The sequence below is a fragment of the Vanessa atalanta genome, chromosome 5 (genome assembly GCF_905147765.1).
Source record: "Vanessa atalanta chromosome 5, ilVanAtal1.2, whole genome shotgun sequence".
Classification (NCBI taxonomy): Eukaryota; Metazoa; Arthropoda; class Insecta; order Lepidoptera; family Nymphalidae; genus Vanessa; species Vanessa atalanta.
In genome coordinates, this window is record NC_061875.1 from 1,879,121 (window position 1) to 1,897,113 (window position 17,993).

Here is a 17,993-nt window from a genome sequence, read left to right on the forward strand (position 1 = left end):
TAAACTAAATTATTTTCTTAATTGTGGTTGATTCAAAAGAGCCAATGACAAATATATCGTTTACGTATGACGCTTATGTCTCGGCAGTATGGAAATGTCAAATTATATTTATATCAACAAGTTGAGTACGATGAACCTTCGGAGGAACAGTTACAGTAGGCACGTTGGCACCGTAACGAAAATTTTCACTGCATTGATATTTATCAGAATATCTTATTTACGAACTACTTTTTTATAAATAAGAATCTTATAGGTATATCATACCATATCAGATAATTATTTCAGTTAGTAATTTATTTAGTTTTACTTTAATTTACGATTAAATTATGACTCTTGTATAATTCCAATTTAACTTCATAAGTTTCAGTAATTTGTAGATAATACTGAACAGGATCATTTAATGGTTATCAGAGTCAGCGCTATACTCGTGTTCTTTGTGTTTGGTCTCGATTATCTATATGGAGCGAAATCTGGCAGAACATAATGGCAGCTTGCCACCTGCATTTCTCCTTTACCTGCCCTGCAAGTATTACTACATACACGGTCTATTCTCGGTTTTGACATCACTGCCCACATTCGTATAAAACGTCAAAGACCACGTGTCAATGGCCTCGGCCTCGTGTCCATTTGTAATCGATATTATACTTTTATAATTACTATTAGGGTTTATAATTATATTCTAATTACTCACACCTGCTGACATAAGACAATATAAACATAATTGCGATAGATTCTATTATATCGTCTACGTAGAATTTATCTCTACAACTTTTCGATACGTAGTAGGTGATCTTATTGAATTTTTATGCATGAACTTTAAAAGGTATGAACTATTTTAACGGTTAAAGTTATTATACAAATCCCGAGTGTTTATCTCGTTAGACACGTGCTTAGAGAGTTAGAGACGTGGTGGCCGTGTTCTGGAACGTCTTCCCGGTTGCTCGGCGCATGGCCCAATTGCCTTTGACGATGGGCCAAATTACGGAGAAAGCGCTAATTTATTAGGATTAAAATGAAAACCTCGCACACGTTGCACGCTTGTCAAATATTTCGTGCTATATAAATCAAAGCTGTTATAATGTTTTATGGACACCCATCAAAATGTTCTCGTTAATTACGACATTAAATATTAAATGAAAGAGATTTTTATGAATTAAATTTTAATATAATACGTAATTAATAATTTAATGAGATCAAGACACGCTTGAAGTATTTTATTGATAAAATAGTATTTTTATTGAGATCTTTGAAACTTTCCAGGTCATGTTAGCAGAGTTGAGAGACACGGAGTATTATTACGCTGTTAAATGTTTAAAGAAAGATGTCGTCTTGGAAGATGACGACGTAGAATGCACACTCATCGAAAGAAAAGTCCTCGCACTTGGTACAAATCATCCTTACCTTTGCCATTTGTTCGCGACTTTCCAAACAGACGTGAGTATATAATTACGTATATGACTTGTCAGACGTTATTACATAGTTGTGACGTGCATTTACTTAGTTAGATATATTGTAGCTTATAATTAACATATCTAATTATAAATCATATCCTATTATCAAAATCACTTAATGAATGGTCTAGTCTTGAATACAGATAAACGTATATACTATTCATGAAAATATATGCATGTGGTATATACAGCCTGATATATAAATGTTAGTCTGTAATATATTATACAGAATTTATTTGAGATCAATTCTGACTCTATAAATTATGTTTAGTGCAAATGTTTTGACGTAATTAGACGGTAGAAGCAATTGCTTTGCACTTAAAGTTTTAAAAATATTTCGGTTGAATAAAATAGTACGTCGATTACAATAAAACGATGCGTGGGTGTAATGCTGATTACTTTTTTTAGTCTCATCTGTTCTTCGTAATGGAGTACTTGAACGGCGGTGACCTAATGTTTCACATTCAACAAAGCGGCCGTTTTCCGGAAGCGAGAGCGCGGTTTTATGCGGCCGAAATCGTGTCGGGACTTAAATTTCTTCATAAAAGAGGCATTGTTTACAGGTAGGAATTTAAATTACCGCTTATTTCGGTCACTGGTTTCATTAACGTTACGTTTATACAATCTTTGACATGTGTTGTAATGTTTTATTACGTTTTTAGAATTGGACCATAGGATGATTATGACTATACAAGGAACTATTTATAATCGATTTCAATTACTATGTTAACATCATATAATAATCGATATATATTTTTATAGAGATTTGAAATTGGATAACATTTTACTGGACTTCGACGGTCACGTGCGGATAGCAGACTTCGGCATGTGCAAGTTACAGATATACCTAGACAAGACCGCGGATACGTTTTGCGGCACACCGGACTATATGGCACCTGAAGTATTTATATTTTATTTCCTTATATATAATCATTTGTTTGACCTTATCTCTATCTTGTATACTATTCATCTCGTTCTAAGTCTTATTCTCAGTTAGTCTCTTTTTAATACTTTGAAGAAACACCCTTAAAAGTTTTGAATATATCCACGTTCACGCCTATTCTGTTATATGATTATTATTTTTTTAATTCACTTTTTATTGTTATAATAAAATAAAAACTTTTCTTTCAGATAATCAAAGGTCTAAAATACGGTCAAAATGTCGATTGGTGGTCCTTTGGAGTATTATTGTATGAAATGTTAATCGGTCAGAGTCCATTCAGTGGCTGTGATGAGGACGAGCTGTTCTGGTCAATTTGCAACGAAATGCCCTCATACCCGCGATTCTTGTCGTCAGAGGCTCTTAGCATATTAACAAGGGTAAGTTTGTACTTAAAGAAATAATTAATTTTGAATAAGAGGATCTTTTTTAATTTAATCACAATTATGAAATATTTATGTCTAATAGTTATTAAATATTATGTCGACAATGTATTATGTGGCACTCATATCTGTACTTTAAGATTAAGTTTGTTCTGTAAAATTATGTTTCCGTAGCTTTTGGACAAAGACGCGCGCACGCGGCTCGGCGGCGCGGAGTGCATGCACGGCGACATCCGGGACCAGGACTTCTTCCATCCCGTACAATGGGATCGTCTCGAGAGACGTGAACTAGACGCGACCTTCAAACCACGTGTGGTGAGATTTCATTTTTTCTAGTGGCAACTATTTTTGGATACGTTTGTGTTTTTTTACATAAATATATAGGTAGTCGTTAAAGGAATTAATTTGATACTTCTTAGATTTATGTTTGGGATTTTGCTTCATACTTAAGTCAATATTTTCATTAATGGAATAAATTATTCTGTATCTGTGCTAAAAATGGGTGTTCCACAAGGACACATTTAAGGTCCTTTTCTAATTTTAGTACCTAGAAATAATTCTCTTTTTGTAGGTATGCGATATGTATTTGTGATATTGTATTATTTACTGACGTAATTAAGCTGAGAATTGTCAAAAAAAAAGCAGAACATAAACACTGACACAACATATAATTTAGTTTTGAAGACCAAAAAAAAATCAAATGAGGGTGAATATAAATTTTAAAAATAACTGTTTCAGAGACATCCAATGGACACTCAATACTTCGACCGGGCTTTTACTGGCGAGCGGCCTCGGCTCACTGCTGTCGAACCACAGGTCCTCAAATCGATGGATCAAGAACCGTTCAGAGGATTCTCGTACACAAATCCCAATGCAACAGACCGCTAAAATAGACCTTCCATTTAAACTATAAGGTTTGAATTTCAATAACACTATGCCATGTGAATATGGGAACAGTGGATTAATTAATCAATTTAGAGAAAAATCATCGATCAAGACGATGGTTTAAGAAAAAATATGGTTAAAGGTAACCATCTACTATTGGTATTTTTTTTTAATAAATTGGAGTGTGATTTAAAAAAAGAAACGAATAAGGTTTTAAGCATTAAAAGTTTTATTTACAACACAATGGTTATGTAATATAAAAATTGTACATATCAATTAGGCAGAGTTGTATCGTGTCTGGAACACAAATGTTAGTAGACGAATGTATCACGATGTTGTATTCATATTTTATACATAAGTAGATTTTCAACATATTATATCAAATGTAACATTATTTAGAAAATAAATGAGATAAAGTTATATCTTTATATATTTTTTTCTTACTTACATTTTTTTTATAATTTTCTTATAAGAAATATAATATACCAATTTTGTATGTATTACAAAATACTAAACAAAACTTTGAACAATTAATATTTAAATAATTGTAATAAAAATACTAAAATTATTAACAATTCCGGGAATCTTTAGCCTATTCTAATCTGAACTACACCTGTATTAATTACACCATACTTTTGTACCGTTATACTAAATAAAATTATCAACAATCAAATATAATCAAGTATAAAACGGAACGACAATAATTACCACCTTTGCCTCATAATTGTTTAAATAAAATACAAAAAAAAACGCGTGCAGCACAGTATACATAACATTAGTGAAACTTAAAAAAAAAATAGCAACACCTGTGTATATAGTTCATAATATGTAGCGTGGAAGGCGTAGATCTACAACGCGAATATGTACGAACCTATCTTATTCTATCGCTTTATATCGCTCTCCTTTGCTCCACTAGCGCAGTGACTGTATACATATATAGCTCTCTTTCTTATTAAAGAAGAAGACATATCTGTTCTCTCTCTCTCTCTCACATGCAGCGAAATGTGCCTAAATGTGACACGTCCGTAATTTTTTTTTCTTAAATCTCGTATTAATTTTTATCGAGTCGGCTATTAAGAAGTGTCACGTTAAAAATAATAGTATTATGTCATTTGTCGTATATCAAGAGCTCGTAGATATTACTTTTGGTGGTTACGAAGAGATGATGGCCATGTCTGTCTTCATACACGTCCAAGGCGATGATTTTTGTCATAGTTGTTTCTGAATAGCTTTGTAAAAAGAATCGCAGCTCTGGTGTAGTTAAATTTTTTATCAAATTATTCGTGAGGAAAATCTCGATCTGCATAAATCATAAATTGAAAATAAAATAATTAAAAGTTCTTTTTTATGATAATAAAATCGTAAGGAGTACGTTAAGGGCATTCGAAGTTAGTGCCTTAGGAAATACGAGTATAGGAAGTTGATGATGAGCATACTTTAAAGGAACAAACGATCGAGAACTTATCGAGTTACGGTTGGTTTGTGATGCAAATAAATTAAACTGCACACGTCTTACTAGCTCATCTTTAGTGTACTCTGCTGTCTGTCTTACTTTGATTATATTTTTACATTACATTTACATTAGCAGCCTGTAAATTTCCCACTGCTGGGCTAAGGCCTCCTCTCTCTTTGAGGAGAGGTTTTGGAGGATATTCCACCACGCTGCTCCAATGCAGGTTGGTGGAATACACATGAGGCAGAATTTCGATAAAATTATACAAATGCAGGTTTCCTCACGATGTTTTCCTTCACCGCCGAGCACGAGACCATCTCGGCTCTTGATTATAGTATAATAATAAAGTTGAACATTTACTTTAATTTATTTTTTTATGACATAAATCATACCTTGCCATCTTCGTATCCCAATAGCAAGACGTGTCCGTGTTCCATCACGCATGTGAGCCCGGGACAAGCAGCTACTATTTGGTCTCCTCCTTTTTGTGAGTGGATTTGGAACTCCTTTTCAGTCGGAACTTATAAAATGAAACGTTTTTAAATATATTGTAATTAATTATATAAATAGTGCATAATACTAGTGCAATCCACTAACTTTTTCACCAGAGATTTTTTTTATTTCATGTACTAATATTTTTTTGTTGTTTACTGTTCTCGCGCTTGGTGAATAAGCATCTTTATTATTAATAATATTTTAAAAAGTAAGTAAGTAAGTAAGTAAGTAAATCTTTAAAAAGCAAGCATTTGCAGATTTATATATTAAATCATATACAAAAGTTGAGAATTGAGAATATGTAGGCAGACTGGGAATATTGCGACCAAATCAACGAGTGTGTAGTGTGGTACACAAAAGACTAGCCCTACCACCACGTAAAAATTGCCATACAGAAGATAGCCTCACCCGCACATAATACACTGTAGTCCCCAAACATATACGGCTTCGTATCCAAGTAATGCATTGGAACATCTAATTCAAAAACCTTCTCAAACTTCTTGCATTCCTTATCAACACGAAGGACATCTCCTCTCTTCAGTAAAACATACACTTCCTCCTGGTTTACGTTCAGACCACATATGGAATCTTTATTGCCGTAGTATCTTGCCATAAAATTAACACCCCATTCACATTTATCGGCTTTGTACACCCATAGAACATTCTTTATGTCAATAACATAGCAACAGTTCGAATACACTCTGAAAATATATTTTTTGCTAATTGTAATATTTTCATATGAATACTATAAATACTGTATAGGTCGGCCATGCTTGTTGTTATGACCTTGTTGATGAAATTTAGTCCAGAGACAAAGGCTAGAAACAGATTATGAACCATAAACTCATCACTACATAGCATAAACAAAGTCGCTCCCCGCTGTCTGTCTGTCCCTGTGTATGCTTAGATCTTTAAAACTGCACAACGCATTTTGATGCGATTTTTTTTATAATAGAAAGAGTGATTCCAGACGAAGGTTATATATATATTTATATATATATATATATTTTATTCGAGAAACATTGATCACTTTAGTTTCTAATGTTATGTCATATATAAACACATTTTTTAGCTTACATTGCAAAAGCTGGCTGAATCCTACGAGATAGATAAAAATAGTCTATTAAAGTATTGTACAGCTCAAAAAAGTTTACGATGGTATATGTCTATCCTTTAGAGATAACCCACAGTGACCATTTTTTATCCTTAACTTTATACGATAAATAATGGCTTACTTACGAAGCGATTTTAAGTAATACAGCATTAATCCTTATCCAACTAAGTACCTTAAATATAATGTGCGTTTAATATAGATCGATATGGCCCTGAATTCTTGGAATTGACTGAAAACTTGGCGAACGTTGTATATAAAGACTGTAGAATATTCAGTATCAGCATTGCACCCTTTCGAAGCCGGGTCGGGCGGGTATATTTAAATTGAAAATCGAAGTGTCTTTAAACGAAGCTGATCATGAAAATGTTATTATACAACTTACTTGTATGTACTTATATCATAAAGCTCAGCCTTTCTTACTTGAGTACAATCACAGTCTTCATTATGTAATTTATTTATAAGCGTAAGTACATTGTATCCAATCACACCATCCATTGGAAGACTCAAGTTAGCTCTTAATGAGCTAGTTTCCTCATATTTAAGGCCTTAAAACATAAAGTTATGATAAAAATAATAATATATACGAGTTATATCGTTAGATAAAGCATGTGGATAAAAGGCCGCAAGTAATGCAAAGCTTAAGTTCGATTTGCTCAAAACCACTGAGTTTCATCTGGTCAATTTAGAATATATTTCATGCTGAATAAAATATTATACATAATAGTGTATGGGTTGAAGATTCTGACCCAATTATATGGATCATTTCATTTCACGGTAAAAAGATGCTCTGGACTTTGATTCATTATTTGTAAATAAATAGTAAGTCCGTATATGAAATACGTCGAAGAAATAATCTGGCGACTGTTGTCTCATAAATTCAACACATTAACTCAGCGCTAAAACTCTATTTTACAGGAAAATAGCATCATACCGCGAATTTGGCATGCCTAAAATGGCTATAAAAATGTTCAGGAATATCATAGTGTAAAACTCTGTTATAATATATATTTAATATTTTGTGTATTGAAATGTTTCGTTTTAGTGTGTATTGTATAAAATGGAACCCTTAAGGGGACTACATGAGCTAAATGCAAGTTTTATAATGCAAAAAAGTATATGATCCAATGCAGTAAACCAAATGAAAAAAATATATGATAATCTTCAGGATACATGCTAAGTATTTGTTATTTTGAAAACATGATGTAATTAATTTGGTACGATAGAAAAAAATCACAAAGTTACCTCTAAAAAGATCTTTTAATCAATAATAACTATACTTATATACGTTTCATAATTCTGGTTTTTTGTCAGATTATTCTACAAGCAATATACTATTTAACCTCGGTTTCACTTTTTTAGTAAAATCAATAGATTTTTTTTAAATCCGATATTCTTATTTTCGAACAAAATGCGTACGCATGTGTGCGTAAACGCCGTGTACAGACAATGCCGGCCGAGGCCTGATGCTATACAGACGTGTCGATCTTTTCGCCGCATCATTCATTACGTTACGAGATATTTTTTTGTAATTTTAATTGTAAATTCATTGTTTCATGTTTTCTTATAATAAATTTTATTCTTTCTTGTAAATAAATATATTAAGTTAAAATAGTGTAGTAGTAATTAGGCATTTGATTTTTAATAATATTTTTTGTTATAAATTTTAATTGTGTAAATATGGGAAATAAAGTGAAACGCGTGAGGAAAACTAAAAAACGTTTATATAAATCAAGCGCCGAACATATATATGAATGATATTAAAAGGTAAGAGTATTTAATTAGTAAACATATTTTTTTTTTTATAAATTTTGAATATTGAAAACATCTATTAGAAAAATGTGCAATCAGTTTGCATATAATCAGATTTTTCGAGCAATTCTTAATAATTACGATAGAGTATTTGGTCAAAGGAAGGAAAACATCAATTGACTTTCATGGGGATCAAGTGACTACATTCGATCCCCATGAACTCGAAGCATTTTTTTTTCATTATAACTACTATGACATATTAAGATACATATTTTTTAAATACATAATTTTATAATTAATAAAAATGTAATTACTAACATATATTTATTTTTTACAGAATAAAGAAAGTCGAAAACAATAACACGGAAGCTATTTATATTGCGTAAGAGTTTAATTTTATCGATTGTTTATAATAAGAATTAAAGTTATGTATGAACTAATTTTAATAATAATAAAAAAAAGTAAAGTCGTAACAAAAAAAATTTAATTGTTGTGAACCAGAGAACTAGAATATTTAGAAGTGTCATTTGTACGTAATTCATAAATTTAAATTTTTTTGTAACGTCCGCCATATTGGATTGAATATAGCAGCAATTCATGAATCGTGCATTGTCATCGAGATTAAATATGTGTGCCAACTTTTAGCTGAAAGTGGGTGTAATATTTATTCCAAGATTCCAGGACATATGTAATAACATTAATACATACAAGTGAAATTAAATAAAATTTTTTTAAAAAAAATTAACACTAAATGTTTTTTTTTTGTAGTACTAAATATAAATAAAAATATTTTAAGTTTAATTAAATCAGTTTTATTTTTTAATCATTTTCGAATAACAGTCAAAAGCAATACAAATAATTCTAATATCCTATCTATTTTTATGAGATTTATGATTAAACCTATTATGATTAACCTTTCATTCATCAATGATTCAACCAAACCGAATTGACAACTTCTTTTTTAGTAAATATTTAGATTTTTTTTTTTTTAATTTAATATATATTTTTTCTTTATGAACCAATATTAATAAAACGAACAAATACTACGCTATATGTTACCCCACGGTCACTACACTACAGATTTCGAACACTTACGATTTTATTATATAAATAGATCATTAAACTTTTATAAAATGTTAAAAATTGGTATGTTTCAATATTTAGTATAAGAACTAATTGTGGTATAATAATATAAATAATAGAAAAAAAGGTTAAAACTAACTGTCTATTTTATTGTATACAAAATATAAATAAAAATATTGTAAGTTTAATTGAATCAGTTTTATTTCATAATCATTTGTTAACTAACATCGAAAGAAATAAAAATAATTCTGTTGTCCTATCTATTTTTTATGAGATTTATGATTGATCTTACGTCGCTCGGTTTGGCGCCATCTATTAGAATATTTGGGCGTAATCTCGTTACCTCGCTTAACCCTTAGTACACGGGCTTGCCGTTTTTGTCGATTTTGTAAGTGTGTGCGTGCGATTCTCAAGGGCACTTAGCTCTTGTAGTCCTCTTAAATCATACTTTACTTTTTCCTTGTTAAATTATTATTTGTTAAATTCTGATAGATTACATATTGATATACAACAAAAATTAAACTCATTTATTCTAAGACTCTATGTGCAGAAATAAATACCTTCCTGGACAATGTTTATTAAGACAAAATTATTGAATACATTAACATAATCTTGGTTACATTTAAAAGGTCTATATTGTATATATTTGTGTATATAGTTTGTTTCTTTTGTTGCAATGAAGCTCAATGTTCAATAAAGACAAATCAATAATCAAAAGGTGAGCAGGTCCTTCTCATAAGTTGTAATATGCCATTTATCCAGCAAAAAAATATTTTCAAATTATTTTTGTACATGATTACAAAAGCAATACATTACTAGTTGAACCTGTGGTACCTGCACAAAATTTAATAAACTTTATAGTCCACTAACCCATGACCTTTTCTTTCCCCCATGAAATTAAAAAAGTACACTATGTCCGTCCACAGAACTCTAATTGTCCCAATAATAAATTTCATCTAAACCTGTTCAGCAGTTTAAGAGTGAACAGGTAACACACAGTTACTTGAACATTTATAATATTAGTAGGGTTATTAATAATGGACAGTTAAACAGTGGACATAATTCATTGATTATCAAACTTACATGTTCTGTTTAAAATTTTCATAAGTAGAAAATTTTCAAGGGAAAAATACTTCACAGTCTCATTTGTCACAACTATAAGATTATCTAGAATGATTAACCAATACATATCAATAAAGATATATAATTTATATAATTAATATAGAAGGAATATGCCTTCGTGAAAATTTTATATTATTACCCTTATAAACACATATACTTTTAACTACTTCAAATGTATAATGATGATGGAAACGTACAGCAGCATTTTTAACATTATACCATCGCTGAGCACATTGAATAATATCTCTATAGCCCAATGTAGATTTTTCACAAAAAGACATGCCTTTATTATCAATTCCATGTTCTATCAACTTGTCCCAGATATTAAAATGCTATAGAAAATAAAATTATATGTTTACCTTTCACATTTTTATTCGATATTTAAGTATTTTTTGTATTGAAAACAGACTGGTAAAAAGGCTTACATGACAGTAATATTCAACAACATCTCGCCAATATTTGTTGATAAACATGGAATTCAACAAAGATTTAAAATCCAATTTCCTGAAAATTACTAGCAAAATATCAGCAGGACAGTTCGCCCAATAAGATATATGTTTATTTGGATTCACTAAAGACATTATTAATACGCTAGAATAAACCTTGTATTGTTTAAAGTTAGCATAAGTTTTTATTTAAAGGAGGCAAGAAAATGGTTAAATACAATTTAAATTATACTATATAATAAACAGCATTATGCATTTATTTATCTATTATTTTTATTTATTTATTTTTTTGTATTTATTTATTTAATAAAAAATTTAAAAATAAGCATTAAACAAAAACAATGACAATTGACAACATGTGTCATTTTTGTCAACTGTCGTCAGACACTTATACTAGCGTCTCACGGTCTCACAGTATGTACATAATAAAAATATCGTTAATGTATATTTATGAAACATAAAACATTTTTTTAAAATACGTTACGTAATCATTATATTATTTTTGTAATCGGACGTCCTTACGTCCATAAATATTAATAATTTAGCAGTCCTTACTGCTAAATTATTACATTCATTTTGGCGGACAACTAGCATCAACTATTCCTCAAAATCCTCAAAATCAAAAAACTCCTTATAACTAAATAAAATTAGTCATTATTCAAAAATAAATGATGAGTTTGACAATAGTTGATGGATTGTTATGGTTACAACGGCCGTATGAGGGAATTCTTTGCCTTGCTGAATTCGAAAAATCTTATGAAAACATTTGTCAAATCTCAATGCCAGTTATGTCTTAAAATGTCAATGTCAAAATAAGTCTTGGAGAGCATTGTTTGAAAGATATTATCTTTTAGTAATTTTTTAATAATAAGTTAATAACAATAAGTAAACATGGTAAGTAAACGCAGATAGTTTCCACTATTTAATAGTATAGAAAAGTCTTCTCGATTTAGTTTTCACCCCCAAACATTAATTTCTTTTTTATTAAAAGAGTTTCTTACTTTATTAAGTTTTTAACTTATTTGAACATAAATCATGTGTTTGCCTTAAATATTTTGCTGCATTTGATATATTAATCTATATATGTATTTTGTCTTACTATTTTCGACTTAAGTTGTAATTTGTTGCAATAGTTGCACTTTGTTGTTTTAGTTCATATGTAATCAAAATGAAATTAATATATTGTTATTTTATTACAGGCAAGAAATGCAGAAAAAGCTATGTAAGTTCATAATACCAGTATATATCCAATGCAAAAGAAAACATTAACTTAAATTACCAAATTCAAAAAACATTTAAAAATGAGTTCTTATAAAAATATATTCAATGTATATTATTAACATATAGATACCAAAAGCAACACCTATGATTGGTCATCAGACAGAAATCTGTACTTCAATTTTGAAATCTCTCCTATGATGGTGCTTCTTTGTTAATTTTTTTAGTCAGCGTAGTGTTACACAGCTTGTATCACAATATGATGGCTAATGAGACCCTAAAATGCATATGGTCAACTTGTATTTATTTCTTTATTAATATATTAACTTTTTGTTTTTATACTTTTTTCAAAGTCACAGTTTTCATTTAATGTAGGTTTTTTTTAATGACTTGTATAATCGGTTAAAGCATTCTAATATTAAATTTATACTTTAATATTTTCTGATAATGTCTGGTTTATATAAAAAAAAAAAACTATTTAAGCACAAATTTTATATTTTTATAGGACAACATTGGCCCGTTGGCGTGCTGCACAAGTACAAGAAGCGGGTGGGCAAAGGGAGCGTCGCCCTTACCTTGCCTCTGAGTGTAATGATCTCCCACAAGCAGAAAAATGGAGACTTCAAATTGTCCGAGAAATTGCAAAAAAAGTTGCACAAATTCAAAATGGTAAGTCACATTATAAAGCCACAATTAATTTTACAGGCATATTATATGAAATAAAAAAAAACTATTCAAATTTATAAAAATCTATTAGGCTATGATGGTAATAATACATCATAAAACATTACAAAATTATGTAGTGTGAAAATATTTTCTACTATAACGATCCAGATTAATCTAGCAGAACAGGTATGGCTGATGAACAAGTGAATGAAGCAAAGCTATCAAATTCCCAGTCTCCAAGAGAATCAAGCATCAGATCACGAAATGATTTTGAACCAATTACACCTGTCATGCCTATTGAAAAAGTTCAGTCGCCTAAAGTTCAATCACCTAAAACCAGCACTCTTCGTACATCACCAGTCGTCACTACGCCTGCATCATCCGTTAAAGGTTCTGTGCAATTGTCACTTAAAAGTCAAAAAAGTATCAAAAATGAATCATTGGAAGCGACTCAAGTAGAAAATAAAAGTTTGAAAAGTTTAAGCCTTAGGAAAGATTTGAATGACAACAGAGAAGAGAATGTGATAGGAAAAGAGGACTTCTTATCAAGTCCTAAGGTTTGGAATAACAATAATAATGAAATAAAAAAAATGCAGGCTGAACCTACGGATAATACAGAACACTTACACAATACACCCGTTTACAGTAATATAAATAAAATATCAAACATGAGTAAAATACTAACAGATGAAGCCAATGCCTTGCGGGAATCGATAAAAAGCTTGTCTGAAGGTATTGTTCGTACAAAACAAGAATTAAAGGGTCAAAAAGAAGATATCAATTTTCCATACCATCTCTTTTTAATTGAAATCATAATCAACAAAATTAATATGAAATGCGAATGCTTTGAGTTAGACTACAACAACTTGGTTATTGCAGCAACATTTTTGGGAAAACCACCGATAACACTGTACGATTCGTCGTATGGTAAAATTGACGATTTTTCCGATCTGAACGTTGGAAAATCAGCCTTATTTGCAATGACATATGATAAGATATGCAGCATTACAGATTTCATCGTGAATTTATCACTAACTAAACAACCACCTTGTTCGAATTGTGTTTCGAAAATTGCCGAAACGAAAATAGACTATACAAATGAGTTCAAAGAGTTACGAGATGAACTCTGCAAGAAGTGGACGAAGGAGCAACCAAACGACAATATAATATGCACAACGTCGACTCCACTCAACAGAAATATGTATTATCTGTCTTGTGGCGACAGCGGCCACAGTGATTCTATAGGCATTATTGAGTTAGCAACTCGAATGTCATTTCTCGGCAAGGAAATCACTACAGCGTTTTGCGCTTCCTCAAAACCAAAATGTACCTCAGTTCTGATGAAAGAGGATAATGGTATGTCAATGTATTCGTGTCAAAATGTTGAAATGGACGGCCAGGGTAAAATCTTATTAGATGAAAATACCCTGACGAGGAAGGAAGCACCGAAAAGCAGTAACACGGTGTCAGCGAGAGGGTGTGAAAGTCCACTATCTCAATTTTCAAGCAGACAAGGGTCTACTAAACAATATTTAAATAAGAATGACTATATTCGCAGGTATCAACGAGGTAATTTATAATTACTGTTATTTTGTTTCCCTGCCCTGATTTCCAATCGAATATTATTAAGTTTTTACTTTCGTCCATTCTTAGTAGCAATCTAGAGTTAGAGCAAGTTAGAAGTGCTACACTTTGGTGTCTCCGAATACACATAAAGCCATTGCCTTTTTATATTTCAAATAGATAGGCAGACTAGCGAATAGGCCAAGTAAATTGTCACTACTATTGGCACTGTAAAAAATATTAACCGTCCTTTATGGATCGCCGTTCCATATAGCCATAGCTCTATTTAAATGCTCTCTACTTCTGTGTTTACGCACACGCTTGTAAACTATCATCTGTACATTAGCGTATCATTGAGATTAATATTACAAATGTTACACACAAAATTAAAAAAATAAACTTTTCAGATGATTTGGCAAAATATGATGAAATATTTACAAAAATGAATACAAACGAGTTAAAAATCCGAGTCCCGAAAACAACGAAAATAGAGAGGATGGGCAAATATGATAGAATACAAGAGCTGTGTTCCTGCGAAGACAATCCTTATAATACCGGTGATCAAATACAGTTCGGCTTACCCAGAGAGTTGAGCTATCCGGACAAGAGTTCAAACACCTATTCAACGAATTTGAAATACACTTATAAAGGCTATGACAACAGGGACAGAAAAATAATAAACGTCACCCCCTCTAACTGCCCCGTCCCAATTAACATGGAAAAGATGGTTCACCCACAAAAAGACGTGTTCATTTTAAAAATAGGCAAGAAACTAGAAACTCGGGATAAAAAAACCGATCTCGAAATAGAACTCGTTACTCCAAAGGCTCCATGCGATAAACGATTAGTCGATAACAATCACATCGCTCAGCAATGTAGTTCCAATACATTGAGAGAGAAACCATCTAAATCAGATAAGAAAAAGGATAGAAAGAAAGAGAAGAAAAATAAATCTAACTTAACAAGTAAAAAAAGCAAAGCCAAAAGTGCTGCGAAATCAATAAAGAATAAAAAATAGAAAAAAAAAACTCTTTATAAAAAAATAAATAACTCATTTAATTTATGTTTTTTATTGAATTTATACTATTATTATAAAAGCAAAAGTAACTTTGTCTATGTGTCTGTTGCTTTCACGGGCAAATCCCTGAACCGTTTGATGAGTTTTGGTATGAAGCAAGCTCGAACCTCAAAGAAGGGCAACGGCTTTTTATCCTTACAACGAAGACCAACCCCTAAAACGCAAAGCGACTACTAGTCTTAAATAATATTATCATACAATTAGTCGAAATTTGTGTTCTTTAAGAAGTTTTTCAAACTTTTTCTTTAGATTTCCGATAGAAATGCATTTGTATTTTAGTAGGAAGTCGAGTTAATTGATACTGATGTTAAAAACACAATCTAATTTGCTCTCTCTTTGTCCTCCCTTAATCTCTCTTGACCAGGAAAGCAGCTTCGTCGTAAGCACAACATGACACCGGATGATCAGTATATAACTGTAACGCTCGTTTCATATTTCAGCTGGTCTTGGTGAATTTCGTATTCGAGACTTGAACGACGAGATCAACAAACTGATGCGGGAGAAACGTCACTGGGAAGTACAAATAAAATCGCTCGGCGGACCTGATCACGCTCGCGTCGGGCCGAGGATGTTGGACCAAGACGGAAAGGAAGTGCCGGGAAACAGAGGCTATAAATATTTCGGAGCTGCTAAAGATTTACCAGGTACCTTTTAAATTTATATAGTAGACACCTTTTAATATGGTTTGTTTAAACTTGTCATTTTACATATCAGTCGAACAAAAGAGTTCAGTACTAAAATCTTCTCCGTCAACCGATTTATTTTTTGTTTAATTTTTGAACTTTGCTTAAAATATTCCTACATTTTTCATATACTGTAAATATGTATTATGATCAACTTTGGACCACACCGCAAATACTAGTACTCATTCTGTTCATAATATTACCGATTTATAGTGATCATTAAACAAAATATTTTCAATATATATAATTAATTTTAATAATTCCTTTCTGTCCAGTTGTATATTTATTAAGTTATATACTTAATGTGTATGTGTGCATGAAATATGTTTATTTAATACAAACATATCGTCGCTGCAGTTTCCAGGTAACTAATTATTATATCGCATAGGTGTTCGCGAACTGTTCGAGCAGGAGCCCCCCGCGGCGCCGCGGCGGACTCGCGCGGACCTCATGCGTGACGTCGACGCGGATTACTACGGCTATAGAGACGACGACGACGGGATGCTGTTACCGTTAGAGCAGGAAGCGGAGAAAGAAGGTGACTTTTTATTTATATATTCTTGAACGGTCAACGAGCAAATGAACCTTTTGTTGGTTAGTGGTATGTTGCGACGAGACACTGGCAATGCAAGTACATATGCATTTTCGAAGCAAGTGCGTTACACCTTTTTATCATACTTCATAAGTACTATATGAATTGTGATTAAGTCTATAGTTAATTAAAAATAATTAATTTATTCCTTACATCAAAAGTACAAAGACAACCGTGGGCTGTGGAATCTGGTGTTATATCCCTCGTGTCTGTAATGTATAGTGGCTTCCGTTTCAAACCAGAACACAGAATATTAGCGTATTGATTAGTATTAGTATTAGCAGTAGATAGAGAGTACTTTAAATTATACTTTCGATTTAACTAAAAAAATCTTATAACTTAAAAATTTACACAACATTTGAACTGGACTGACTTATTTACAAACGTTCGCTTACTTAAAGAATAATAGTATGACTTAATTTTTGGATAATAATTTTTATCATACTTCATTCCACTAATCATTCCACTAACCATATTAATATATTAATATTTGAAAAATCTAATAAATTTATTTTATATGTTTACATAATATGTGAAAAATGTTATAATTGTGTTACAGTCCTTACGTGAATATAATACAATAATCATGCTGAATTTTGGTCTTCTAGCAATAGAAAGAGCCGTCGATGAATGGAAAAGAAACAAAGAGGAGAATAAAGACCAGGAGACAACAGAAGAAGAAAATATTTACCCAGAAGATGTGAGTATATTACAATTTATTTCAGTTTATTATAATTTAAAAAAAAAATATATTTTATTAATTTAATAATTTATTCTTAAACTATTCTAGCCTGATGACAAGAGGATAGAGGATGAAGAAATAGAAAAACCCATTGAGACATCACATGTGGCCGTACCATCACAGAGAGATGTTGAGGAAGCGCTATTAAGAAGGAAAAAACAGGAACTATTAGAAAAATATGGTTGTCTAGATGTAAAAATGGAAGAGAGCTAACGTAAGAATAAATTTAGTTATAGGATATTTGTAACTATAAAAAGCGTTATTATTTAAAATTTCCCCATTCTCCTCTAAATTAGTTTAAACATAGGTTTCCCTTTTTAAAAAAAAGTA

The 17,993-nt window shown here is 31.2% G+C and overlaps 3 protein-coding genes across 10 annotated transcripts in view; 2 read left to right on the top strand and 1 right to left on the bottom strand.

The window, feature by feature from the left end:
- LOC125064316 (putative protein kinase C delta type homolog) overlaps window positions 1–4,087 on the top strand; it is a 31,196-nt gene extending 27,109 nt beyond the window's left edge. For all 6 annotated transcript variants that reach the window (XM_047671286.1, XM_047671288.1, XM_047671287.1 and 3 more), the window contains 6 exons: window positions 1,261–1,434; window positions 1,860–2,014; window positions 2,214–2,352; window positions 2,583–2,771; window positions 2,949–3,089; window positions 3,513–4,087. In XM_047671286.1, coding sequence (XP_047527242.1) covers window positions 1,261–1,434; window positions 1,860–2,014; window positions 2,214–2,352; window positions 2,583–2,771; window positions 2,949–3,089; window positions 3,513–3,662 — 948 coding nt within the window. In that variant the 3' untranslated portion in view covers window positions 3,663–4,087. The remainder of the gene's footprint in view (window positions 1–1,260; window positions 1,435–1,859; window positions 2,015–2,213; window positions 2,353–2,582; window positions 2,772–2,948; window positions 3,090–3,512) is intronic.
- Window positions 4,088–4,232: 145 nt separating this feature from the next.
- LOC125064129 lies at window positions 4,233–11,301 on the bottom strand. Of its 2 annotated transcripts, XM_047670941.1 has the most exons (7): window positions 11,101–11,301; window positions 10,815–11,007; window positions 10,637–10,720; window positions 7,104–7,266; window positions 6,016–6,308; window positions 5,505–5,632; window positions 4,233–4,959 (listed from the first exon to the last, which is right to left on the bottom strand). In XM_047670941.1, the coding sequence occupies exons 1-7, from the start codon at window positions 11,254–11,256 to the stop codon at window positions 4,768–4,770; spliced, it is 1,209 nt and encodes a 402-aa protein (XP_047526897.1). In that variant the 5' UTR covers window positions 11,257–11,301; the 3' UTR covers window positions 4,233–4,767. The 2 variants fall into 2 exon arrangements, with proteins under 2 accessions (XP_047526897.1, XP_047526898.1); XM_047670942.1 differs by lacking the exon at window positions 10,637–10,720.
- A 615-nt stretch (window positions 11,302–11,916) lies between these two features.
- On the top strand, window positions 11,917–17,943 carry LOC125063994 (pre-mRNA-splicing factor ISY1 homolog). Of its 2 annotated transcripts, XM_047670756.1 has the most exons (7): window positions 11,917–12,015; window positions 12,321–12,343; window positions 12,845–13,008; window positions 16,087–16,290; window positions 16,718–16,867; window positions 17,530–17,621; window positions 17,712–17,919. In XM_047670756.1, the coding sequence occupies exons 1-7, from the start codon at window positions 12,013–12,015 to the stop codon at window positions 17,874–17,876; spliced, it is 801 nt and encodes a 266-aa protein (XP_047526712.1). In that variant the 5' UTR covers window positions 11,917–12,012; the 3' UTR covers window positions 17,877–17,919. The 2 variants fall into 2 exon arrangements, with proteins under 2 accessions (XP_047526712.1, XP_047526711.1); XM_047670755.1 differs by lacking the exons at window positions 11,917–12,015; window positions 12,321–12,343; window positions 12,845–13,008; ... (1 more) ...; window positions 16,718–16,867; window positions 17,530–17,621 and adding an exon at window positions 13,117–14,224 and having other exon boundaries at window positions 17,774–17,943.
- Window positions 17,944–17,993: the final 50 nt, after the last annotated feature.

What these genes read in the sequence shown, in the direction of transcription:
- LOC125063994 (XM_047670755.1), top strand. Translation starts at nt 13,194, where the DNA reads ATGGCTGATGAACAAGTGAATGAAGCAAAGCTATCAAATTCCCAGTCT. An exon ending in ATGTATTATCTGTCTTGTGG is followed by an intron (nt 14,225 to 17,773) that starts CGACAGCGGCCA and finishes ATCACATGTGGC; the next exon opens with CGTACCATCACAGAGAGATG.
- LOC125064129 (XM_047670941.1), bottom strand. Translation starts at nt 11,256, where the DNA reads ATGTCTTTAGTGAATCCAAATAAACATATATCTTATTGGGCGAACTGT. An exon ending in TTGTTGAATATTACTGTCAT is followed by an intron (nt 11,008 to 11,100) that starts GTAAGCCTTTTT and finishes TATTTTCTATAG; the next exon opens with CATTTTAATATCTGGGACAA. An exon ending in AAGTATATGTGTTTATAAGG is followed by an intron (nt 10,721 to 10,814) that starts GTAATAATATAA and finishes TAATCATTCTAG; the next exon opens with ATAATCTTATAGTTGTGACA.